Raw genomic sequence first — 27,493 nt, forward strand, 5'->3', positions numbered from 1 at the left:
GTATACCCTCTAGTGAAAATAAGTATACCCTATAGTGTGTAATTCAGTATACCCTTAATGTCTATTAGCTGTAATAGTTGAAATCCTGAGTATATTTACTTAATATCTATAACTAACATCAACTAGGGAGAGTTTAAAATATATTTATTACACGGTGAGTTACATGCAAACAATGGATTCTTCATGCTGTTTCTGGTCAAATAAGCTCTCCTTGAAGGCCAGCAGAAAGAGAATGAGGAGGAGCTTCTTCACACAGGACGTCCGGTCCATGAACCAGGACAACACCTAGGAATACACCTTGTATTTGTTTGCACCCACACCCACAAAGTACAATGCTGTTCAACGTCACACATCATTGTACTGCATACATCAGCACTTTATTCCACATATAGTCCCCACAAATCCCCACAGTCACGCTCCAAAATCAAGTTATTTTAACAGCACCAGGAGAACATATCTGGAACTGGGTGTTTAACAAGCACATATGAGTGCTATAACCAAATTTTTTTTTAAATTGCTGTCCACAAATCTTTTAGAACAAATCCATCTCAGGACACCATGTACAAAATGCAGATTTAGACTCATTTACATCTGAATCCCTTCAATGATGTCCTATCACCTATTAACACGTCACTGTGGAACATCACAATGGCTTAAATATTCACTCTTTAGTTCTACATACAGTACACACAACTTTACTTTTACACAACTCATTACATCAGCTTGGCTTATGTTGGTTTATTTAGCAATTATGGCAGGAGTCTCCAGTGTCAGCTTTCCATTTTCTCTTAATAACTTCAAGAAAAAAAGAAAAACACGATGATGGTGTAGATATAAGAGGAAACCATTTGAGATGTATTGTGAGAGTACATTATCCTCTCATTGCATATAACAGCTTGGCAAAGTGAGAGTGTTTTATTTCTTACATATTTATCACCCTTAATCCTCACCCTTAATCCCCCCCACCCCACCCCCAAACTCCAGGTGCATTGTTTTTAAGCCATTTTTTCAGATGGACCAACGAGTTGGAAACTAAACTTCCTCATCTGCACAAACATGCACCCATGACAACAACTTTAGTGTGTAAAATGGCATGCTGAGCTTCTCTTGTAGCTTACAGCGGGCTTATCTTACACAGCGCAGCACAGCACAGCCATCCACTGCAGTGCTGGAGTAAGTGAGAGCTAAATATACCCCACAACCCCCCCTCCTGCCTCAACATCCACCACCAGCCGCACTGCCGGAACATCGGCACTCTCAAATCAGTACGGATGCATTAAGACAAACTGCACTTTCAACCTTTCCTTTTTCTTTTCTTTTTTTTTTAATTAATTTGTTGAGAGGTTGATATCAGTTCTAATACCTGGGCTTCCCACAAGAGTGGACCTGAGGTTAGTACTTACTTACTGATCATCTTTCTTTAATCTACACATGCTTTCACTGCAGATTTACTGAATTACTAGGACATTTCTCATGCAGAACATCATTAAAGAAAAAAAATAAATGTGTGTGCATGCTCATCATGATTACTTTTAGGTAAAAGTAAGTAGTTGTCAACTGCTTTAAATGAAGAAACCAGAATCAGCTGAGCGCTATAAAGGTTCATTATGTGTTATTTATTGGACACTATTATAAAGACCCCTGTAGTGGACTAAAAGCCCTGTAGCAATGGGCAACTGCTCGAGCTATAATAGGAAGAGGCTGCTCTGAGCAGCTGACGGTGCGGTTTCAGAGGAGCTGTGAAATATACACTCCCATTAAAGTCACTCCACAGCCTTCAAGTTCCTCTGTGAATTTGACAGGCAAATTTTTGCACTTACATTAATTGAATTATTTTGCCTCTTAATAAGATGTAATAAGGTTTTTTTAGGTAGTGCATGACACATTAAGAAACTGTTGTTTATTCTGATTAAGTGTTAGATGGTGCATAATTGTGTATTTTATTTACAATGCTAAAATAAACATGTAACTATATATATTTAAAGTTATTTTTGTGAGAAATTGCCTCATTAAGGGACACTGATGTGCAATTATTCTGACTGGAGAGAAAGATGGTGAATCAGATCATTACTCCCACCCATTCCCAGTAAATCCTCTGCAATATTGTCCAGAAGACAGATGCCCATTATGAATCAAACTGAATCGACTCTTTCGAACAAACCGGTTTAAGTGAATAGAATTCTGCGAGATTTAATAAATGTAGCTCACCACTCAGAGCGGAAATATAATCAGAATCACAAATACTTTATACACTTAAAAAATAAATAAATAAATAAAAATAAATATATATATATATATATATATATATTTTCTCTATGGCTTGAATTGATTCACTTGATCGATGTGATCCGAGTTGTTTAAAAAAGAACCAATTCCTTTCTCTTCAAATGAATTCTTTCTTTACACAAAGAATTGTATTAAAATTTTACACAATAATATAAAATTATGTTTACAAAATAATAAATAACAACAAAATAATAAGCTATAATAACATACAAAATGGTAAAAACAAAGCAATACGTGCTAAGCTACAGTGGAGATGCCTTTTCTATCTAGTTCTTCATATAGATTAATTATTTAGAAGCCGTTTAAACCGACACAGCTTTAAAAATTAGAAATATCAATATCAACATTTACAAAATGTCCTGATAAGATTTACATGTATTTAAAAGACGGTTTACACGATACAAGCTTACCGACTCACGGAAGATTGTGCGAGCTAAATGTATATAAATAGTAAATAGTAGGCCACTCTTGGTAACCATAGAAACGATTACATAAGCGCGAGTTGGTGAAAACTTTAAGCCAATCAGCATTCAAATTGCTTGCAGCGCATGGGATTGAAATAGTCATACGGAATAGTATATATATATATCACAATGATGTAGCACTGTACGTATTAAAATGAGTACATTATGGTACAGTAACCATACTGATTTAAATAATATTTGCTTGTCTATCTGTTTGCCTGATGGTTTCGTTTCTCTTTAGGCCTGTACAGTAGTTTCCATTTTGGATTTTGGTGCTAGATTTGAATCATGGGGATCAAGGCGGCCCTACCTAAGGCTGAGCTCTACCTCTACACTGCTGTCCTCTCTTTGGCTGTCCTGTGGGCAGGAAGCTGGATCATCGAGGCATCCAGTGGTAAGTTATACCACATTTCTGTAAAAAGTAATGGAAGTGTGGTTAATTTAAACTGTTTTGTAAAGGCTGTCGCTATATTGTACGCTGCGAGGGTCAGAGGAATATATCACACACAGAAGGAGGTCTAATTAACGTGATCTAATTAACGCAACCCTGGGGATTTTGTGCTATTTTCAACATTACAGAATGTTAAAAAGGAATGAAGTTCAGTATAATTTTAGCCCAGTTGTTGAAAGTTGAAATGAAGCGCTCAGTTTGTAGGTCACTTGCCAAAAGGATAGATGAGAACTCGAGAGCAGCAGCCATGAAGCACCCATGAATCTGTATTTGATCTTCAGCCATTTTTATTTTTCTGTGACATACACCAGGACATGCCAAGCATCAGATTGACCTCTTGTAAGAATTATTCATACTGACTCATGAATCAGTGTCGCCTCTGAATGACATAAATACCACAACGGGTTTTTAACACCCACCATCCTCTCGCATATTATGTAATATCTGTTAATTATTCATTTTCCAAAAAACACAGTCAGATTTTTATTAAAATAGAGAAGGAGATTGCAGCTTAATAAATATATTGGCAAGATATCTATGTACGGTTTAGCTCAGGAATCATCCGGTTATCAGCTGGATAAGATCTGAATCCCAAACTCAGTACTTCCTCTGCAAAGTGCATGCTTTAAATGATTGTTTTACTTTTTATTTCCAGAGAATGTTAACAGGAAGGCTTTTAAAGGAAGTGTGAAACCAGGATGGCACTACTTTGGCAGAAAAATGGTGAATATGCCAGACTTTATTATCAAATATGGGCTTATTATTTGCCAAAAATAAAAAAAAGCCATAATAAACTGGGATTGCTGGCGTCAGTTATTCAATACAGTATCTGTGAAAACGTTTTTTGAAACCATGTTTATTCTTGATACAATTCAATTGTGTCAGGAATAAAACTTTTATGATGCAGTAACAAAGTCCCATTATTTTTCTATAACAGCACATCCTTAAGTGTCTTATTTCTATTATACCACATCAGTTTGTCTGTAATTATTTTTTATACTTTTTTGTTTTTGATTCTGAAACATTAGTGAAAATGAACAGAAATGTGTATTTGATATACACGTAATATATTCATTATTTGAATGAACACATAAATAAAAACTACCAAATCTGCTATCATAGCTGCTGTTATAGCTAATTAATTAGCACACTCTAATTACCAATCAGATGCATGACTTTAAAACTGGTTATGTTATTATAATATGCATATAATCATTATACCATTAATCAACATTTATTAAATATCCATGTGCTTTATTCTTAGAATCGTTATATACTATTTTAGCTATAAGACATTATTATTATTATTATTATTATTATTATTATTATTATTATTATTATTATTATTATTATTATTATTAGCTCTTGCTCATACACTTAGATTTCTAAGACTCATGTACTAATAGATTTTCTCTACTCAATAAGGACGTGGCTGACTTTGAGTGGGCGATGTGGTTCACCACCTTCCGCAACCACATCTTGTTCGCCCTCTCTGGTCATGTGATCTTCGCCAAAATCTGCTCCATGATTTCTCCCAAGGTGGGTCGGGTTGTTTCCCAGTAGCACGTTTTGCCATAACTATTAAAACTATTTCTGCATGTGCATTTACAGACTGCATGGTTCGATATATTAATAGTTGTCACCTTATTGTGTTAGTAAAGTGTACATACTGTAATAAACTGGCACCAGTGTGTTTATGACTTGTGAGTGTTTCTACATAAGAAATTCTCTTTGATTAAAAGCACTATAAAGCTGCATCATATCGTCAGTGTATTGTAATAAATTGCAAATGCATTGTGATTTTTTTTTTGTTGCTTCCTATGAAGATTGATGAGGTAATGACAATTTTTAAATGCTTTAACGTGTGCATATGCTTTAACTCGCCTTAATATAACGTATCTGCATGCTTATTACATTTTACACCGCTCTCGATTCTGATTGGTCAGATGTTCGATCGTGCTAGCATGCCACTGTTTCTATAGTAACAGGGATTAATATGGTGGAAGCTCCACATGGATGAACCAAAAAAAAAATTTAATAAAATGAACAATTGTTAATGCATGTAAACAAATTTTGATTAGTTACTGAAGGAATCCCCAATAACGGTCAGAAATAAAGCTTTAAGCTTTCCAAAACTTTCGATTCTTCAGGACAGAGGACAGTTTTTTCCATTCCGTATATCTTCATCTTTTTAGTGATAACAGAAACATTCCACAATACATTCCACAATAATGAATGTAACTCTAAACGGATAAAAAGTATGATGTGTTATTTCTTTAATAAATAATGTTTCTTAGCATTGTCAAATTGCTGTGGTATAAGAGGAATAAAACTCTACTATTTTCCTTTATAATAGTGCTATTACTAGTGCTCTTTAACTTTTAAAACAAAACCTTTTCTCACATTTAATAGCGGTGTTCAGCATGCTCATAATAGATTCTTTTGCTTTTCTAATGCGTTCTTTATCCTGATCCACAGCAAAGGTCTCTGGTCTACATGCTGTACGGCTTTGTGACGACGCTCATCATCATGGGCTGGACATACGTCTCTCTCATCCTGTCTCACTGCATCCTCCTGTACAGCGTAGCCCTCATTAAGAGGAAGTGGCTTTGCTTTCTGGCTGGACTCACCAGCCTGGCCACCTTCAAGATGGAGCCCTTCAGCTCCTGGCAGGTTGGTGGCTAACTCTAACATCTATCATCATGTATGCAAGCATTTTATTTTACGCTATTTAAAAATCTCCAAAGTAACTAAACAATGCTAAAACTAAACTTTAATTGAACATTTTATGTCTGATTCTATTAAAGTTCTCTGTTTTTTTTAGGCTGGCTTTGTGACCGGCACCTTCGATCTTCAGGATATCCTGTTCTATGGAGGCTGTGGGTTCTCCATCATGCGCTGCATGAGCTTCGCTTTGGAGAACTGCGAAAAGAAGGACGGCCACTACAGCTTTTTGGATCTGGTCAAGTACAACTTCTACCTCCCTTTCTTCTTCTTCGGACCCATCATGACGTTTGATCGATTCCACGTGCAGGCAAGTCCCTTAAGTCTCACTGCCGACACCTCAGTATTAGATTTCTTACTAATATCGAGCGCTAAACTGCTACATAATCACAGAAATAGAGGAGTATGTTACCCCGTAATAATTAAAACTTAAAACTTGTCATTGTTAAACTACAAAGCTTTTAGGATGACACAGACAGGAGAGAAAATATCACCAAAGCTCTTTTTATGGATCTTTAACTTTCCAACATAACATGGCAACGTCATCTGTTGGTTTATTTTTAAATTTCCTTTAAAAAAAAATAGTTCCAGATACTGTCACTTTTCCTGAAGTGGATCTTGTATCCATGCAGATCCACACAACCATAAATTCAGACAAGATGGCTGTCTGTGATATATCTGTCACATACTGTATATGCTACATGTACAGTAGGTAAAAGCTTAAGTAGAAACTACTAGAGTACAGACTTTGAGCCGTGTAACGGGATATTGTTTCATCTTCAGGCCAATAACCCTAACCTGATTCGTAAAGATCGAGAGATGTGGAACATCACCATCCATGCTTTGGTGCACCTTGGAGCCATTTTGGTGGTGGACGTGTTCTTCCATTTCCTGTATATTTTGACAATCCCGAGTGACATGAAGCTGGTGAAAGACTTGCCTGATTGGTCATTAGGTCAGTTTTGTCTTCCAAAAATAATGTAACTCATTAGAAAAGAGAGATGCAAGCGACAAAACTGAGCCAGATTAGACAAGAGTCCCAAAAAAATATCTATACACTGCAAATGAAATTTCTTTCGAGTAGTCAGAGATTTCAGAACTTTTATGCATCCACATGGATCGTGTTTTGTCTCTTTTCCAGCTGGCTTGGCGTACTCAAACCTGGTGTACGACTGGGTGAAGGCAGCCGTCATGTTTGGCGTTATCAACACAGTGTCTCGGCTAGACCACCTGGATCCTCCTCAACCACCTAAGTGTATCACCATGCTGTATGTCTTTGCCGAAACGTAAGCGCAGATACACTACGTGTACTTTTTTCTGAAATCATGTAGATTTAAAAAATAATTCCATTTAACTCATAAAAATATGTTTCAAATTTCTAGGCACTTTGACAGAGGAATCAACGACTGGCTATGCAAGTGAGCAAAACTCCCATTAGTGTGAAATGTCACACACACATATATATATATATGATGACGTGCTGCAAATCTTTATTTTGTTTACCGTCAAGGTATGTGTATGATTACATTGGTGGAAATCATGATGGAATCTTCAAGGAGCTGGTCGCTACAATCTGCACATTCGGCATCACTACTCTGTGGCTCGGACCTTGCGAACTGGTGTACATTTGGTCCTTCTTTAACTGCTTTGGCCTGAACTTTGAGCTGTGGGTGGCTAAGCTCTTTTCCCTGCCTCCTTTGTCTACCATTGAGGTATGAATGTCAATCGCCTGTCAATCAAAATTCGGTTCTTTATAAGTGCACTTCCATCCATCCATCCATCCATCCATCCATCCATCCATCCATCTTCTACCGCTTATCTGGAGGAAATGCACTTATAAGAACTTAATCAAAGGCAGGGCAGGGTGATAGTGCCAAAAAAGGTTATTCTTAAAGTGTTTTGTTTTTTTTTTGCTTATACATGTTATGCATTTTTTATTACGGTATAGCATCATAAATATTCCATCATTCCCTCAACAGCATCTCTTTTTTTTTTCTTTTGAAGTTCAAAAAATAAATGAAGACTTTCCCACGGTGGAAAACCCTAAATTACAAAGTGTTAAAAAGTCGAATCCATCCAAAATTGCTAAAATAAACCTCTCCTCATTGGAAACCTCACAATATCAACAATGACACATTTTTTCAATTTTGCTTAAATGTAGTCCCTGCTGTTTAAGGCCGTGTGTAATTTATTAGAAAACAGATAGATAAAAGATAATGCATTAGAACAAGAACCACTCTCAGAGCTGCTGTTCTAAAAAATTATTCTGACCAATCACAATACAGAATTCAGCGGCATTGTGTCTGTAAATTGTGTTAATGCAATAAAGGTCAGACAGCATGTTATTTATTTTTTTTACAGGGTCTCATGTCTGAGGCAATGTCACGGCGTATCAGAGGACTGTTCAACGCTGTTAACTTCTGGCAAATCGTCCTGTATAACATCCTCGCATTGAATAGCCTGGATTTTGCCAAGCTGGTGGCTAAGAGACTATTGTTTAAGGGTAAGTCACATCTTAACACAGTATTATAACAATTCAGATTTATTTCTTGTATAGTCCTGTATAGTACATATGCCATACTGAGCCAATACTTTTAGCCCAAAATAAAGAAATGTACTCCGTTCTCCGAATAGTGTTGACTGGAAGATGAGTAGTTTTTATTTTAAGGGTGAACTGGATTTTACCAAAACATGTTTAATCAGTTGTATTCAGAACATGTCGATTGTACGTATTTACAATTTTACATATGTGTAATAACAATTGTTATAAACAGTGAAAAAAATAAAATGAGGTCAATGGTTGATCCGTTGCAAAGTAGTGATCAAAACATGAGGATCCTTTACTAAAATCTGCTCTGTTTGCCGTTGTTTCTTCTCCCAGGTTTCCCAATGTCCACTCTCTCAGTGTTTTTAGTGACCTACTGTGGAATTCAGCTGGTGAAAGAGCGAGAGCGAAAACTTGCCCTGCTCGAAGAACCCGAGCCGATTAAACCCAAAATTGATTAGATGAGCAGAGAGAACATTTTTGCCGTATCCAAGCTCCTCATACCCAAAACCCAAGCGGCTTCTGTCCCCATGGTCACTGCTCAAGACAAACCTGTTTAATAAGCACAGGGTGTTTTTTTTAAAAAACTGTGAATAGGCCTTAAGTGCACTTGTTGTACAAGTTCTAACTCCTTTCTAAGAGACTGCTGCATATGAACCAAGTGCATTTTTTGTATTCATTTCATTTAAATATATCATGGATTTTAAGAAGAAATGGTCTTGCCAAATATTTTATGCAGATTTAATATATTGAACGATTAAAGTTGACAAAGTCTTTATGAGTTTGTGTTTGGTGTCTGTTGTTCTGACCATGAAATATGACTGCTTTTGTCTGGACATCTGTTTCTAAGATCAGTTTCTTATAATCTCTTTAAATCTGTTGCTTTGACCATATTTCATATCCTTAATGAGAAGATTAAATGACATTTTTGTACATCACTTTATATGTTCACACAAATTCCTCCTTAAGAACCATATCCAGCCCATAATCAGACATAAACCTGGGCCTGTTGACCTAGGGTTAGGGTTAACCCTTTTTTTTGGTATGTGTGCTATTTATAAGCCAATTGAAGGTAAATATTCTGTATCTGGTATTCAGTTCACTTTTAGGTTATTCATTTGACTAAAAAGTGGATAAACCCTTAATAAAGTTTCTGTAGAATTTTCCTTTTGGAGAGGGTCTCTATTAAACTTCCTTTTAGAAAACCCTTAAGGAACCCTTTTAGGTTTGTATAACAAGGTTCCACAATTCATGTTCTGATGTCCAATCCAGCTTTGTAATTTTCCTGCCCTAGGTGGCATCCTGGAGTCCCATCCAAGATGTACTCCAGCCCCATAGGCGGTGTTCCTGTGATGGTTTCCATAACTATCATAACCCTGACTGTGATAAAGCTCTTACTAAAGATGAATGAATGAGTAGTCTAATTGGGAAAATGCACCATATCGTGAAGAGGAGGACAGAAAAAAGAATAAAGTTACACAGCTGGTAAATGGCTAGCTGTTGTTAAGATTATTAGCATTATGGGAGATAGAAAGGAAGGAAAAAATTTTATTTGGGAACATCTTTCCCGGGGGTCACGGTGGCTTAGTGGTTAGCACGTTCGCCTCACACCTCCAGGGTTGGGGGTTCGATTCCCGCCTCTGCCACCGTGTGTGGAGTTTGCATGTTCTCCCCGTGCCTCGGGGTTTCCTCCGTGTACTCCGGTTTCCTCCCCCGGTCCAAAGACATGCATGGTAGGTTGATTGGCATCTCTGTAAAATTGTCCATAGTGTGTGAGTGTGTGAGTGAATGAGAGTGTGTGTGTGTGTGTGTGTGCCCTGTGATGGGTTGGCACTCCATCCAGGGTGTATCCAGAAAATGAATGAATGAACGAATGAATGAACATCCTTTCCAATACATAAATCAGGCAGGACATATACCCTCTAATATGTTCCAGTATGTAATTGATTTTTATTCAAATTAATGTCCGTGGGCGGCTCTTAGCATTTAAAGCACATTTTGCTCTGCTTCTTTGTGTTCTTAACTGGTTTCTTCACAATCTTTTCCTCGGTATGGTCGTCTTTGCCAGCATGTCAGCTGTTGGAATGAGCATTCTGGTCAAGATGGTGGCGGTAAAGGGGGAGGGAAGATAACGGTATCTCAAATGTCAGGCCCTCCATATGTGAGTCCTGTGGCTTTACTCAGTTCTAAAATTAAACAAAGCTGATAGCCAGTGGCAGCTGAGTGGCAAAGCTACACTACACCAGTCTCCATTTCTCTCACACAGAGTCACACTGTTAATCCGACCATTCCAGGAGCTGGACACACTCCTACATAAACACCACGCTAACGGTGCCCACGAAACCTTGACAAGATGGCCGCCGTGCCAGTGGATCCCGAGACAGAGCCACGTCTGTACCAGCAGTCACTTCTTCTAGGTGGCCTCTGTGAACTTCTTGAGAATGACAAGTTTGTGGACTGTGTCCTGAAGATTAAGGACCAGGATTTCCCTTGCCACAAGCTGGTGCTTGCTGCCAGCAGTCCTTATTTTAAGGCCATGTTTCTTTCTGACATGGAGGAGAGCAAAAAAAGAGAAGTGGTCCTGAAGGATGTGGAACCAGGAATTATGGAGATGATCCTAAGGTACATCTATACCTGTAACATTGACCTGACTGAGCAGAACGTCCAGGATATCTTCATGGCAGCGAACATGTACCAGATCCCTTCCATCTTTAGCGTGTGTGTATCCTACCTGGAGCATAAGATGTTCCTGAGCAACTGTCTAGCCATCTTCAGGCTAGGACTACTGCTGGAGTGTCCGAGACTGGCAGCAAAGGCTCGGGACTACATTTGCGAACGTTTTGAGGTCATCATCCGTGACCAGGACTTCCATCAACTAGGAGCTGGAGAACTGGCTGCCATTATCACATGTGATTCCCTTAATGTGGGAAAGGAAGAGAAGGTGTTTGAAGCTCTAATGGAATGGGTCGAGTATGATCAGGTTGAAAGGCTGAAGGATCTACCAGAACTTCTGCATTGCATACGATTTCGTCTGATGCCAATTCCTTATTTTGAGGAAAAAGTGGAAGGGCACAGATTGATCAAATCCAACCAGGAGATCAAGAAAGATCTGCAGCTTATCAAGAAAGCACAAAAGGGACTGTTGCCCAAAATCAGGAGGCCATCAGACAAGAAAGCAGGAGCTACAAAGGGCGATGAAGATGAGGATGAAAATGAGGAAGGTCTTCTTCCTGGGATCCTAAATAACAACCTACGCTTTGGAATGTTTCTAACAGACTTTATATTACTGATTAGCGACACGGGGACGGTTGCCTATGACCCTGTTAAAAATGAATGCTACTTAGCCTCTTCTTCTACTGAGATACCAAAAAATCACTGCAGCTTGGTGACCAAAGAGAATCAGATCTTTGTGGCTGGAGGACTCATATATAAAGAGCAAAACACAGAGGAACCTTTCAGTTCTTACTTCCTACAGGTAACATTTCAGAAAATCTATTGCTAGCATTGCTATGATCTCATATTGCTGTTATTTGTTTGCTTTGTTGCATTGAATCAACACTATATTCATCTGCGTTACGAATACATGCAGTATGTCACGCGTCACTGGCTCAATACATGAAGCCAGTGATTCAATGTGACTCATCAAAACAGCTGTTCATGCTACAATACTGATGAATCCTTTTTCCTACTTTATACACCATAATCTTTAATCCTATTACAATATTATGAACTTTGTGAGGCTTTACTCTTTTCCTCACCTCAGTGATTTAGCTTACAATGTACATCTTGGGAACGATTTAAGAAAAGAATAGCGCTAGCTCATTTGTATGCTGCACGTTCTTCCACTTCTCTCTCTGCCAGTTTGACCCCAAAAGCACTGAATGGCTCGGGATGCCCTCACTACCAACCCCCCGCTGCCTCTTCGGGCTCGCCGATGCCCAGAACTCCATCTATGTCATAGGTGGAAAAGAGCTGAAAGAGGGGGAGCATGCTTTAGACACTGTCATGATCTACGACAGACAGTGAGTACAGCCGACGATTCGTTCTAATGTTTAAGACATCGATGACCTGAGATGGAACTGTAGAGGAACTAGCTTGTTTTTCATGTATGTGCCACAAGATTATGTAATTAAATTGTAGTTACTGGCAATAAACTTCAGAGTGTAGAGTTATAGGTAACAGCACAGCACCCTGTGCATGCCCAGTCATGTTCTATTGTGAGTAGTGTCCACTTTGTGGGCACCAAACTTGTTGCACTTGATTTTGATTTCAATGATTTTTAATTATTATTTATATATTATTAATTCTTATAAGTATTAACACTGTACATTTAATATCAGGTATTAAGAAAGCATTAAGAGGCTTGTGAACAATAAAAACATTCATTCATACATTCATTTTCTACCACTTATCCGACTTCTCGAGCGTCATCGGCATCAAGGCAGGATACACCCTGGACGGAGTGCCAACCCATCACAGGGCACACACACACACTCTCATTCACTCACGCAATCACACACTACGGACAATTTTCCAGAGATGCCAATCAACCTACCATGCATGTCTTTGGACCGGGGGAGGAAACCGGAGTACCCGGAGGAAACCCCCAAGGCACGAGGAGAGCTCCACACACACAAGGCAGAGGCGGGAATCGAACCCCCAACCCTGGAGGTGTGAGGCAAAACGTGCTAACCACTAAGCCACCGTGCCCCCCACAATAAAAAAACAGATATTTCAATTTCCAACAACTGAATTAAAACCAGTTCATGTGCCAGGATATTTGGATCTTACTGTAGATGTTTATGGGGGGACACGGTGGCTTAGTGGTTAGCACGTTCGCCTCACACCTCCAGGGTTGGAGGTTCGATTCCCGCCTCCGCCTTGTGTGTGTGGAGTTTGCATGTTCTCTCCGTGCCTCGGGGTTTCCTCCGGGTACTCCGGTTTCCTTCCCCGGTCCAAAGACATGCATGGTAGGTTGATTGGAAAATTGTCCGCAGTGTGTGTGTGTGCCCTGTGATGGGTTGGCACTCCGTCCAGGGTGTATCCTACCTCGATGCCCGATGATGCCTGAGATAGGCACAGGCTCCCCGTGACCCGAGAAGTTCGGATAAGCGGTAGAAAATGAATGAATGAATGTGGATGTTTACTCTTCAGCTGCAATTAAAACTTCACTGTGTTTGTTTTTCTTCGCGTAGATCTTTCAAATGGGGCGAATCTGACCCGCTTCCCTATTCAGTCTATGGCCATGGGACTGTCTCACATAACGGCCTCGTATACATCCTGGGTGGAAAATCAGAGAGCAAGTATGATTGTTATAAACTAACTAAAGGATAGACAATGATATTTTGCTAGAAATTATTTTAGCCACCTTACATGACTACAGATTCTGGGTCTACGTTATTTAACAGGAAGTGCTTGAGGAGAATGTGCGTCTACAACCCCATGAAGTTTCAGTGGACGGAGCTGGCGCCCATGAAATCCGCTCGTTCGCTGTTCGGTGTCGCCGTCCACAAGGACAAAATCTACGTGGTGACGGGGGTCACTGATGATGGTCTAACCAGCAAAGCTGAGGTTTATGACATCGCTAAAAAAACGTGAGTGACTCATCTCAAACCTCACTTTTTCCCTTGACCTCATCATACATATTGCAGTTAACTTCATGTTCTTCTTAATCTTCTCAAGTCTGAAGCAAATGGGTAGATGTTGAACCCATCTGTAAGACTTACCCTTTTTTTAGAGAACTTATCTGAAGTGTAAATACAGAGATGTAGCTGATGCCATCATTGCCATCTACTGGCTTGGGGTGGAGGTGCAGGTTATGTTTCAAGGGATTACCAAGAAACTAAAAGCCCTAATATATTATTCTAGAACCAGACGGAAAAACAAGCTATTTCTAAAAACATTTTGCAGTTCAGATAAGTTTATATACTTAAATTCTCAGCATCACAGTTTTCTAAAATGTTACTCTGTTACACTAAAATTCAGACCTACATTATTTTTTTTCTTCTTGAAATACACTATTTAAAAATAGTAAATATTCTATAATTAAAAAGATAACGATTATTATTTGTGATGGATGAAATGTTAACCCAAGCGGTCGGATAGATAGTCAGTAAGCTACGGTATATGTAGCTACAACTAATATGCTAATCAACACGTGTTCATTTAAAACCAAAAAGCATAATGTATATAAAACAATCAAACTTAAAGCTCAGAGATTTGTATAGCTAAAAAGCTCACATAAGCCTTATTATGCTTTAGTAATATTAATAATATAGCTAGCTAGTTTCCTTGCCTACTAGGCCTTATGATATTAGTGTATGATATGATAGTGTGTCGAATGAAAAAGTTTAAATATAGCTTCATATATTTCTAAATACCAAATTTATATATCATCTGGTAAGTATCATGCCCTGGACGAGTTTTAACAAAAGTCAATTTGACATCAACGCTACTGTAGATTGTGTGATGTGGCTCACCAGTTTTACATACAAGCTCTGATGAGTTGAATAAAAAAAAAAGAAGAAGACAACCCCTGACATTCCCAGAGTTAAAAACTGAAAGAAGCTCTGTTCTGTAATCCAGGTGGTCTGAGTTTGTGGACTTCCCTCAGGAGAGAAGCTCTCTGAACCTGATCTCGCTAGCCGGCTGTTTGTACGCTGTGGGAGGCTTCGCCGTTATACCCAACGACACCACAGAGAAGCTGGAACCCACTGAGATGAACGATATCTGGAGGCAAGTGGTGTATTACAAGTGGTTTTAGTGGTCCCTTTGTTTTGTTTTTTTCAATAAATATCCACTTTAGTGAAAGTGACGTGACTAATACTCAGAATTCGTTCTCTGCATTTAACCCATCCAAAGTGCACACACAGCAGTGAACACACACACCGTGAACACACACCCGGAGCAGTGGGCAGCCATTTATGCTGCAGAGGACGGGGAGCAGTTTGGGGTATTCGGTGACTTGCTCAAGGGCACCTCAGTCGTGGCCAGCCCGAGACTTGAACCCACAACCTTCGGGTTAGGAGTCAGACTCTCTAACCATTTGGCCACGACTGCCTTTAGTATCTTTTGGTGAAAACTTTTAGATATCAGTCAGCTGCACAACATGGTGGTGTGAAAAGAATAAATGAATGTATGAAGCTTGGCAGATGATACTTATCCTGATCTCTCAAATCTCACAGGTTTGATGAGGAGGAAAACTGCTGGTCTGGAATGCTGCGGGAGATTTGCTACGCTTCAGGGGCCTCCGTGTTAGGAGCGCGCCTGAACTCTTTACGACTCACCAAGATGTAATCTTCGATCATACGACACCTATCGCACGTGAAGTTTAGTGTGTGATGAGCACTGGAACTATTAGCGGTTTACACAACTATACCTGCATGCAGTCCCCCGGAAGACGTACGAGTGTAAAAACTGGACAGCAGGTGGCGATAAAGAACGGACCATTTTTTCGTGACGTGAATTGCAGAAAGGTGTGATGTGATTTCTACACATTTGAATTAAAGACATCTTTATTAGAGAATTATACCGGTCTGGATTTGAGTAGTATATGCTTTGTAATCTCCAACATCGCAAAACTGCCATGTCATCCATAAAACTTATGAGGTAACATGGACGCCATTGACGTCATTATGACATGTTTAAACAAAGAAAACTAACAAAACAGGGCAGATTGATCTGGTCAATGAAAACACACAAGTATGAACAAGGAACTCTCTTTTGGCTTTTAAAGATATAACAGTACAGCAGAGAGAATGAGAAAATACAGATCAGGATTAATTACACTCTATAAAAGGTCCTCTTTAAACGCACGACACGTACAAACAGTATATCAGACACGCTGGTATCACTACAGACACTGAAATCCTTTCAATTTGCAATTAGAAATCATATAATGCCAAATCACAATACCATAGGAAGGACTGAGGATTGTAGTTTCTGGACTATAACCATAACATCGTAACGTTTAACCTGTTAGTTCCTGTGTTTACTTACATTACAGCAGCACTGATTTTCCTACTAATCTCTCTCTGAAATTTAACGAGACAAAAACGTCTGCTGAATATATCGGAAAACTTAAAGACATGGTTTTATCTCTGACTGTTTACATCGGACACTACTTTGGACTTTTTACATCCAGCTATGGAAGGAGTCTCCAATGTTTATCACGTAACTATTTGATTCACCACATGAATGCTTATGCATCTCTCTCTCGTTCTTGTGTCTCATGTTATCTACTGCATTATGTACCGTTCATTAATGGAAACTTACCGTAATGTCCTTTAAATTCACCAACTTTCTAATGATTTCTGCCACACCGTTCGACCAAACACTTTCATTTTCATATCTAGGACATTAACACTCCATTAATTAACAGTACTTCCTGCATTAGTTCACATTTAAACAACCCAGGATTTTTTTTTTTCCCCTGTTAAACTGGGGTTCTCTGTAGAATTGTATAAATAGTCCAGAAAGTATGGCACTCGTTGTAGAATAAAAATTTTTGCAGCAAGAGCTGGTAGGCTTATACGCTTACAAATCACATTAAACACATTAAACTATTCCTACTAAGACAAGAACTTTAGGGAATATTCGGCTGTACGCAGTATATTTAACACCGTGCTAAACTAGTATGCGGGGAGGCGCAGCGGTAATGTGCCGAATAAATCTTTACCTTATACGTCGTTTGCGATCAAATTATAATAGAAGGAATATTGATAAAGATTAAAAGCTTGACTTTGTCATATTAAGGTGCTTCATTTAGACCTGCGCTGATATAGTACTGGATTATAATAATCAACATTTCGGTGTCATCACAATATTGTATTTAATGCACAGTATTGTGCAAAGGTTTTAAAGAAAGTATGTTGTGAAGAGACTCCGGAAAGTCAACACTGAGTACAAAAATAATTTGGGATGAATTAAAGGCAAGTCAAAGGGCAAGGTGTTGAAGGTCAATAAAAAAATTGGCTGGAATGTTGTTCCAGGATTCTTTGAGAACTACATTTTTCCCCCCTAAACCCACTGCAAAAACATAATAATAACTTTTTCATATCAAATCATATTCCTGTTTTTCCTACTGGCTAAATAAAAAAAGACATAAAATAAAAATCTGCATTTAAAGAAAAAATGTCTATAGAAAATATACTGTATGTTAATACTTTTGCACAGTAACTTAACGAAATAACGTACGTGTTAATTAATCAGGCATCGTTTGAAATTCTAAAATTCGGCACAGATTCCTGTTCGTTTTTTTTCCCCCGTTGCTAGTATTTTTATTTGATGACGAAACATTTTACTTTTGTTTTTTTTATACATTCGATTGTAAGTTACTTTATCTTCTCAAGTGAGTGTAAGTAGGACAAAGCTGGGAATTCGTATTTAGGTACTGTACATCTGAGCTAAACGTATCTATTAGTATTTAATGTCTATTGATTTTATTTCGGTTCACACGGTCAATTTTTCGTGCTACACACAAGATCGACCTGATTCAGAGCATCAGGTGTCTAACTGATCACAACAGTTTGTCTCAGTACATCACATAACCGTGTATAACCATGTATAATGCTACATCCGACCTAAGAAAATTCTAAATAAGGCCTATAATATAGAATATATGATCTCCAGTCTGCTTTGAGCATGGTGGAGAAATGCCTTGGCTCTGATTTGGATTGTCTTGGACAAACATCTCGCTCAAAACAACAAGGAAGTGCTTTAAATTCTAATTATAAGGTGCAGTATGCCTCAGGCATTAACACACATTAAAGTATATTATGACATCAGATTGGAAATCACATGGCTTTCGTTGTGACCCCATCAAACCAAGATAATGAGAAAATTCCCGAAAGAAAGCTCTCGATATCTAAAATAACACGATTAAAACAGTTTGGAGAGGATTCCAGAGATTCACTAGAAAGACCGAAGAAATCCATTTCTAAAGTCCATCATCAATTAATTAAAAATAACCATTTGCCACGCTATTCTTCGGGTCTTCTGTCAGTACTGAGTAAATGGGGAAAAAGGCATACGTTAACATCGATTAACTTGAGGTCCAATTCTTCACGTACATTCTTAATCTTCTCAGCAAACGATTTTTGCACAACGGAATACTGTAGATAATGATCCTTCAATGTTGTACAATTCCAGCTTTAAGTATAAGTAGGCGGGGCCTAGTAAATGAATGGCTACCCAACAAACAAACAAAAAAAAAGGAAATTTACCTTTGATACCTGCGAATTTGATGAACAGTCATGTAACTTTAATCTTATTTGTCTTCGATCGATTTTCATCTCTAGTAACGCGTCATCACCTTCGGTTTCCTAACACTGCAGGTCCCATTTCTGGGGTAGGCGTTTGATTGCTTTAATCGAGAACAGAAACTGCATTTTAATCCTCCTGGATTCGCATGGAATGGTAAGACAAATGCTATGCTATTATATGACGAGTAAGAAACTTAAATGTAGCTATAATTCTCCTATTTATATATATTTATATTTATATACATAGATACTTTGATTTTAATATTAGTGGCAGCTACATCTGAAGGCTAGTATACTGTAATACCAAATATGGCACACTATGTCTTTACCTCTCAAGGTAACAGGAAACTTGTTTCACGCTGAGGAGCTTTAGATACTTGGTTTACACGTTAAAGCTAAACAGGAAGTACCTCTAGCTTGGTAAGGAAACGTTTCGGGAAATTACGCGTCTCCTGAGCAAATCCGTGCACTTTGGAACACAGAACATGTTCCGACGTCCTTCGGATCGGAAGATCTCTGATCAGTCACATACGACGGGGTATCGTCAGGGGTAGGGTCAAACTCTATGGACGGAGCCTCTGTGGGAGGGTTCCTGACCTGAAAGCACTTCTCGCGATGAGCTTTCAACATGTTGGAGAAGCGGAAACGTTGACCACAGGTCTCACACGGGTACGGCTTCTCGCCGGTGTGTGTGCGCCGGTGCCTCTTCATGTTGGGACGACTGGTGAAGCTCTTGCCGCAGATTTCGCATATGTACGGCTTTTCACCTAGGACACGTGTAAATACGAAGGCTTAGTAAACATCTGCAGCTCAGATCTTAAGATTGATGTTATAATCAAATGTACACTACAATTTTTGGTGGCAAGTCCTCTCTAATTGTGTAGTGAAAGGAAAGCAAACAAGGAATCACAATTAATTAAGAAATTGTTTACTTGATCCTTCATTTTAAACTTCCAAGAAGTCTGAAACACTTCACTGATTAAGCCTTCAAGATGTTAGTGACGATTTAATCGTGTATTCCTTCTTCTTTACTAGCCACTTTATCTGATTAGGGTCACGGTGATTCTAGAGTCTTTTCCTGCATCGCAATAAAGGGCCTGTTCACTTGAGGCCTCCAAGAAGTCATGTGACTCCTGGGAACAGGAATGTTCTTGGAGGTGTGTGAAAGTACACTAGTACCCCTTTTCCACCAAAAAGAACCGGGTGCTGGTTCAGAGTTAGTGCTGATGCTGGTTTAAAGTTGGTTCCTCGGGCGAACCTTCTAAGAACCGGTTTGCCTTTCCATCGGCTACAGAGCCGTAACAGAGCCGAGTCTGACGTCACTGTATACTGTACGTCTCTCGTTTCCAAGCAACGTTAGCGCAGCAGTGGCAAACACAAACACAACATCAACAATGGCAGATGTTGCTTTACCGTTAGTGCTCATGGCTTCGTGAACCTACATTGGCGTCCAAACGCGGCGAATCCAACGTGTAAACGTTATTTTATCAATAACACAGAAAAAAGTTAGCCTTAGCATGTAGCTACCTACTCTCATGTGTGCTGATAATTGGTCATATCGCAGTAAAGTAAAAGTGTATTAAACATTAGTATACTTAAGATACATTATCAAATGTGCTAATAGTAGCCCCGCCCCCAGTCCCGCCCACAGCCCCTGACACGAGAGGTTCTTAAGTCTAGACCAGCAATGTTTTGGTGCTACATAAGAACCGCTTTTCCTGGTTCAGAGCCGGTGCTTTGGCTGTCGAAAAAAAGAGAACTGGTTCTAAATTAGGTTCCGAACCTGCACTCAAACTGCCTCGGTGGAAAAGGGGCAATGAGGTCAGGATTGTATCTGATCACCATCCCACCTGTGACCTTTTTTATTTTCAACAGTAAATTGACCATTAATTGGATGAACACCAGCTCTAAGTCTACGATACTGCTTTCAGCTCTGGTAAAAGAACTGAGCATAACGGCATAAACGCAAAGGAGTAAAAACTTTAATCCGTGTGTAAATGTCACCTGTGTGAGTTTTCATGTGCTCGTCGAAGTACTGCTTCATGTTGAAGTCTTTGCCGCACCACTGACACATGAACTGCTTGTGGCCGATGTGGATGCTCATGTGCGATCTCAGCTGGTACTTGTACTGGAAACGTTCGTTACAATTCTGCCAAACACGTAGTCACATATTAAACAGAGGCTGTCCGTCTAACGTCCACGTCTATAAGTCTAAACATTTACCTCACACGTGAATGGCTTCTCTCCTGAATGCTGGAGGAAGTGGACTTTGAGAGACATGCTCCGTTTGAAAGACTTGCCACACGTCTCGCAGGTGAACGGCATTTCCTTCGTGTGAGCTAAAAACACAAGGAACTGTTGAGGAAAAACACCGTGACTTCGGAGTAGGTCCAGATTATTGTCAAAAGGCAGAGAACTCACCAACCATGTGCTTGCGAACATGAGCCATGGTAAAGAATTTCTTTCCACATATCTCACAAGTGAACTTTTTCTCGGCGTAACCGTGGACGATTTTATTGTGTTCGTGCAGGGACCAAAGCTTCTTGAAGTCTTTGCCACAGGTGAGACACTGTAGAGAAAACCAAACAAACAAACAAACAAATAAATAAATCATTCATTTTCTACCGCTTATCCGAACTACCTCGGGTCACAGGGAGCCTGTGCCTATCTCAGGCGTCATCGGGCATCGAGGCAGGATACATCCTGGACGGAGTGCCAACCCATCACAGGGCACACACACACTCTCATTCACTCACGCAATCACACACTCCGGACAATTATCCAGAGATGCCAATCAACCTACCATGCATGTATTTGGACCGGGGGAGGAAACCGGAGTACCCGGAGGAAACCCCCGAGGCACGGGGAGAACATGCAAACTCCACACACACAAGGCGGAGACGGGAATCGAACCCCCAACCCTGGAGGTGTGAGGCGAACGTGCTAACCACTAAGCCACCGTGCCCCCCCCGCAATAAATAAATAAACAAATAAATAAACAAGTAAATAAATAAATGAATGAAAACACTGACCATTATATATAGTAACATGCAACAGAATTGAGGAGAATTGTGCTTTATTATGACCTCAGTAAATAAAAACCTGTGTGTAAGTTGATGTCATTGTGTGTGTGTGTGTGTGTGTGTGTGTGTGTACCTGTAAATTTTTCTCACAGTCAGTCTGCTGATGCAGGAGCAGCTCACTATCCAGAAGGAAGCGAGTGCCACATTTGTCACAACCCTGCATGTAATTGTGTTCGAGGTTTGCGTGCACCTCCATGTCCCAACTGTTGCTAAAGACCCGTGGGCACCTGACGCACGGGAAGCTCCGTCTCTCCTGCAGCCTCGAATCGTGTCCAAGCCCTTCCTCTCCTTCCTCCTCTCCTCGTGCACCCCCACGTCTCCCACGTCTCACCCTCATACTCGTTCTCATCGTAACTGTAGCCAAGGCATCCACCGAGGATCTGGTTTGTCTGCGAGACCTCTGAGGCAGGAATTTGGGAACGCTGTAATCCAGATGCGCTGCTTCTCCTGCTTCGTCCTCGCTCGTACCACCGGGTACCTCATCCTCACAGTCGCTTTGCTCTCCGTTTTCCTCAGAGTCGGCGCTGTGCTTCTCTGCCTCAAAGCTGAGGGATGCCGTTGAGGAACATCTTCCTTCCAGTCCTTTGGACAGATTTAGGGTCTGGTTGTTGAGATTGAGCTCGACGATTATCTGCTTCCTGTTAAAGGAATCTTCCGAGTCCATATTACACTCCTCCTTTCCTGTCCCCAAATGCAGTCTTTCTCCAATGTGTGCGACATATGGGCTCCTTTCGCTCTTCGTGCCAAAGATCTTGGCACTGGATGCGTCCTGTTCCTGCTTGATCTCCATTGAGAAGTTAGAGTCACTGCTTCCTCCATTTCCGTTGCTGTTGCTCCAGGCGTGGACGTCCCTCCCTGACTGCTCATCCTGCAGCGAGCCACGTGAGAGCAGTTCGCGGCATGACGATGCCACATTGGCCATCTGAAGCACGGTGGCGGCGCGCAGCACATCACGTGCATTTCCACTGTTCACAAGCAGCCTAGATGTGTAGATGAAGTCAAGGATCTGCACGAATCCCTGTGGTCGCAGTGCCTCTAGGGAAAGCTCCACGCGCTGCAGCTCTTTACTGGAGGCGAAGAGCGAGTGAAAGAAGGGGCTGTACGCAGCCAACACGCCCTTGTGTGCCTGGAATGTGGCCTTGTGGCGCAGAAGCACAATGTCTACGTCACACAGGTCCGGCTGCAGCAAGCGCTGCTCATTTAGACGCTCCATCAGAAAAGTGCAATGCAGGGCCATGTCCTCCACCACGGAGTACTCCCCTGACGGGTGCTCGGCGGTCTTCTCCACTATCAGCTGCATGGAAACAGGACGATATACTGTATGAATAACGACGCAGCACTGTGACATGACAATCTATCACTTATTACGTATAACCGCATGACAAACTGGATTTTTGCGCAACAATTATTTAGTAAGATATACAATAAATATTTTCCTCTGGTGTTTTTTTCCCTACACATTTATATCTCATTCAAAGCCTTCCATCAACCCTTTTACTAGAAACGATGAGGCTAAGTAAAATTCTTCTCTGTAATCAGATAGCACAAAGAAAGTTAGATAAATCAGGCATATAAACAGTCGACACAAAATTTGCAATCAGCAAACAAACGAACACTAAGCATGCCATGAGATCCCCAGTAATTTTTTTATTCATAAATCTATTCCACATCAAGCCTGTGATTCAATATGGTTTTTCCTACATTGAACATTGTTTGATGGCCGCCAAAACGATCTTTTGTCCCGCCAAAACCTTATTTCTAATTATCTGTAATTGGGTTTTGTGAGTGAAGCAGGCTATGACGGAGTAACGGAGAGAACAGGCACAGCGTTCACGATGCCCTAACAGCCAGGATTCCCAAACAACACCTCCGCTAAATCACATCACTCCGGTGACTCCTTTGAGCCGATTCATTATAATGAATGGTTAAAGCAATCGGTCTGCCCGTCAGTGTCTGAATCGGTGTATAAATCATTACTTCTTAGAAGAACATACACATCTGAAATGAGAAATTAAGTGTGTTTACCCCATTTAACAAGAGTGTTTATTGTAAAACTTAGCCTTAATAATCTATAGTATGTATAGGCCTATAACAATGTGTAGTAAATTACGTATAAAATCACTCTCACTCATTTTCTACCGCTTATCCGAACTTCTCGGGTCACGGGGAGCCTGTGCCTATCTCAGGTGTCATCGGACATCGAGGCAGGATACACCCTGGACAGAGTGCCAACCCATCGCAGAGCACACACACACTCTCATTCACTCACACACTACGGACAATTTTCCAGAGATGCCAATCAACCTACCATGCATGTCTTTGGACCGGAGGAGGAAACCGGAGTACCCGGAGGAAACCCCCGAGGCACGGGGAGAACATGCAAACTCCACACACACAAGGAGGAGGCGGGAATCGAACCCCGACCCTGGAGGTGTGAGGCGAACGTGCTAACCACCAAGCCACCGTGAGTGAGATGAAACTAGATCAAAGCACAAAGCAAGCTGTTGCTAGCTAGCTGCTAATTTTATTACATTTTATATGGTAAAAAAAATGACACTATTATTTTTAAAATTACTCTGTGTGTGGATGACCATGTCGGTGACCCAGGAAAAACCCTAATCTGCTTCTGTCTCAAAACAAGGAACCCCGTGCTTCCTGAACTACTTACTATTCAGCATATAATGCGTTATCAAACAAGATAATAACGATGATTAAAAGACATTTAACTAAATCATAACTTGCTAAGGTGGAACCGCCGTTCTTTAATCTGGAACACCAGCAAAACAGCTTCTGTCAATAAGCTATGACCACAACACTAGGGCAAGATATCAGATCTTCAGCAGATTTTTTTTTTTTTATGAAGTACTCATTTAAAGATGCCTGAATGGGAGAATTTTTTAAATATTACAAACAAAGTTCTGACTCGGACGTCGCCGACTGCACCTTTAAAATACATCCAGGAGAAAGAATGTTCATATTTTGTTCTCTTTGTTTATTTGTTTCTTCTTTTCCATTAACACTTCCACAGATGACTCATATTAAGAATGATGTGTGAGCTATGCCATTTTATCCACTCTCCTCTCTAACGCCTCGCTTTCAAGCGTTAAAAAGCATCGGTTTGTAATTTTAGAGGTCAGCGCTCTCTGTAACTACGGAGAGAAAATGGACAAGGCTTCCACTCTGTCCTAGTAGGCTGGCTTTTAGTGGGTGAAAGGTGCCAAAAGTGCTTTTCTTAGTGAAATTACAAGAGTAGGCCTTCTGAGAACGGGATTTAAGAACAAACGTCCTTCTGTATTTTTACACTATAACGAAACTGAGCGGTTTTGCTGACATTCTACGTGCAGTTTTTTTTAATAGACACTTCATACAGTTATATATTTTTTTATAGATATTTAACATGCATCAATGTGAAATCCAATAAAACTGACAAGACGTAATAAAGTGTAGATTTGTGAATTATATTTGAGAATTAGTGTAATGCCTGTATATGAAGTTAGAATGTTGACTAATTTGTTGTTGTGGAAGCATACGATTTTGAACGCAACGGATTTGACTTTCAGTACTTTATACTTTCGAGATTTCCTTCACTAAGAGGTTTAATGAAAATGGGCTCTGATCAGTTTTCCTTCTGTGGGCAGCGGAGACAAATTCCAGGCTGACGAAACTGTAAACAGAGGCATAATTTGAAGAAATGATGCATAATCGATGCAAGGAGATATTCTGAATAACAGTGTTCCTAAAGCATCTTTTAAAAAGTGAATACTTTCAGAGTTCTAAATTAATTAATTAATTAATTAAGGATTACAAGATGCACCTATAAAGAGACAGGTAAGGGATGTGTTTCCACAGGTTTCCGACCTTCTGTCCTGCACGTTTGGGCTCTTTCTCTGCTATAATACACCACTTTCAAACCTGTTAGGTTGCAGTAGGTGTGTTAAGTGCAGGGAAAATGTGCACATTCAAATTGTGCAGGACAGAGAGGAAACGATGCTGAGACCTGTTTACGCACACAGGCTTATCTAAGAAGACAAAGTGAGGCATGAACTTGAAAGACTTGGTTGGAAATGATTGACTAAGAGAGGAGTAGTGCTAAGAGCTGGTCAGGCCTAGAGCCATAAATATCACGAAAGGTGGAAAGCGTGCGCAAAAGAAGGCCCTGAGCTGCTGAGAGCGATCCAGAACAGAAGATCAGACCATTGTAGTCCACTGCGCTTTGGTGCAAACCAGCTCCGATTCTCCTCCCCTGCATGCGCGCTGTCCCTCTCCATGAAAGAACCGATTTTTTCCGCTTCACATCTGCGCGGCGTCCTTTCCATTCACACGACTGCCCTTTTCCTCGCCATGTTCGCGTGCGGAATGAGGGATGTGGTGATTGGAGCTCGAAAATCATATGGGGCGCTCCGGTCCGGTGCAGTTAAAGCGACAGCGGTGTGATTTCCCTTCGCGCGCGCGCATTTTAGTCCACTTAATATTTGTTATTGTTGTTATTTTATTATTCCAAACCCTGAATTTAGGCTACAAGTCAAATCCGGAGACGCGCGTCACGTTTGTGCTTTACATAACATTAAAATGTTTGTGCTTAAAAAAAAAAAAAAGTTTCTCTCTCTCTCTCTCTCTCTCTCTCTCTCTCTCTCTCTCTCTCTCTCTCTCTCTCACACACACACACACACACACACGCGCGCGCGCGCCTCCTCCACCCCGTTCGACAGGGCCGTGCACGCGCGTGCAACTGCCGGGTTCAGCGAGTTCGTGGCAGAGTTGAACGAGTTCAACACAACCGAGTGAACCGAGGTCGGTTACAAACATGTACAGGACAGCACTGGCCACTGGGGGGCGCAAGAACACCGCAAAACAACTGCTGCCTCTAAATAAATGACTTCCCTTTATTTTAAACAGGTGACGCATCACGTTTCCAGCATTTATAGCAGACGCCTTTATCCAGAGTGACATACATTTTATCGCATTTTTATTCAACTGAACAATTGAGTTTTAAGAGCCTCACAGCTTGGTGTACGTGGAAATGGAACTCACAACCTCCTGATTGGTAGTTCAGCACCTTACCCACTAGAATACCACAGAGCCATCTTGAAGGCACCGCTGGAATTCGAACCCAGGATGTCCTGTTTACTAGACAGGTACTTTAACCAGGTGCTGACCTTGCATCGTTGCTGCATTGTTATATAAGCCCACATTATATAATTCCATTATTATTACACCAAGTAACAATGCAAGTCTAGTAAACAGGACATCCTGGGTTCGAATCCCAGTGGTGATTTCAAGAGTTGCCACTTTTCTGTTGGATAAGTTTTCCAGAGCTAAAGCTGGACGTTTGATGAATCGTCATCACAGGGCACCAGTGTACAGAAGGGTGTAAAGATGACATGATTTAAATGAATTGAGGATTGAGAATTAAAAAGCAGTCGAGCAAGATGACTCTGATATTATTAAAACACTTCTCTGCATTGTTCGAGTCTATAACAGTGCCTCTAACTCAGGTTCTACACAAAGTAAGTCACATATCTGTCAACGCTCGTCAAATTGTTTATTTCGTTGCTATCAGAATCACAATCTTTTTTTTGTTTTCTGTGTGGATGTATGAGGTTTACGGGCCTAAGAGACATCCAGATAATCAAACAGGTCACTAGGTTCAAAAGATAGATATTTAGGTAGATAGATAT

At 40.4% G+C, this 27,493-nt stretch overlaps 3 protein-coding genes across 3 annotated transcripts; 2 read left to right on the top strand and 1 right to left on the bottom strand.

Moving 5' to 3' along the window:
* The first annotated feature begins 1,212 nt into the window (after positions 1 to 1,212).
* Positions 1,213 to 9,251, top strand: hhatla (hedgehog acyltransferase like, a). Its single transcript, XM_047806421.1, has 12 exons — positions 1,213 to 1,391; positions 2,992 to 3,144; positions 3,857 to 3,924; positions 4,627 to 4,740; positions 5,680 to 5,874; positions 6,026 to 6,235; positions 6,709 to 6,880; positions 7,067 to 7,211; positions 7,308 to 7,343; positions 7,436 to 7,637; positions 8,287 to 8,428; positions 8,807 to 9,251. Exons 2-12 carry the CDS (start codon positions 3,039 to 3,041, stop codon positions 8,929 to 8,931), a joined length of 1,515 nt encoding a protein of 504 aa, XP_047662377.1. The 5' UTR covers positions 1,213 to 1,391; positions 2,992 to 3,038; the 3' UTR covers positions 8,932 to 9,251.
* A 1,453-nt stretch (positions 9,252 to 10,704) lies between these two features.
* Positions 10,705 to 15,998, top strand: klhl40a (kelch-like family member 40a). The gene is made up of 6 exons (XM_027142831.2): positions 10,705 to 11,945; positions 12,332 to 12,492; positions 13,666 to 13,773; positions 13,879 to 14,064; positions 15,056 to 15,205; positions 15,655 to 15,998. The coding sequence occupies exons 1-6, from the start codon at positions 10,824 to 10,826 to the stop codon at positions 15,764 to 15,766; spliced, it is 1,839 nt and encodes a 612-aa protein (XP_026998632.1). The 5' UTR covers positions 10,705 to 10,823; the 3' UTR covers positions 15,767 to 15,998.
* Positions 15,999 to 16,141: 143 nt separating this feature from the next.
* Positions 16,142 to 26,414, bottom strand: zbtb47a (zinc finger and BTB domain containing 47a). The gene is made up of 6 exons (XM_027142830.2): positions 26,010 to 26,414; positions 21,889 to 23,109; positions 21,154 to 21,301; positions 20,956 to 21,071; positions 20,737 to 20,881; positions 16,142 to 19,499 (listed from the first exon to the last, which is right to left on the bottom strand). Exons 1-6 carry the CDS (start codon positions 26,010 to 26,012, stop codon positions 19,174 to 19,176), a joined length of 1,959 nt encoding a protein of 652 aa, XP_026998631.2. The 5' UTR covers positions 26,013 to 26,414; the 3' UTR covers positions 16,142 to 19,173.
* Positions 26,415 to 27,493: the final 1,079 nt, after the last annotated feature.

Source organism: Tachysurus fulvidraco, chromosome 22, assembly GCF_022655615.1.
Source record: "Tachysurus fulvidraco isolate hzauxx_2018 chromosome 22, HZAU_PFXX_2.0, whole genome shotgun sequence".
Lineage (NCBI taxonomy): Eukaryota > Metazoa > Chordata > Actinopteri > Siluriformes > Bagridae > Tachysurus > Tachysurus fulvidraco.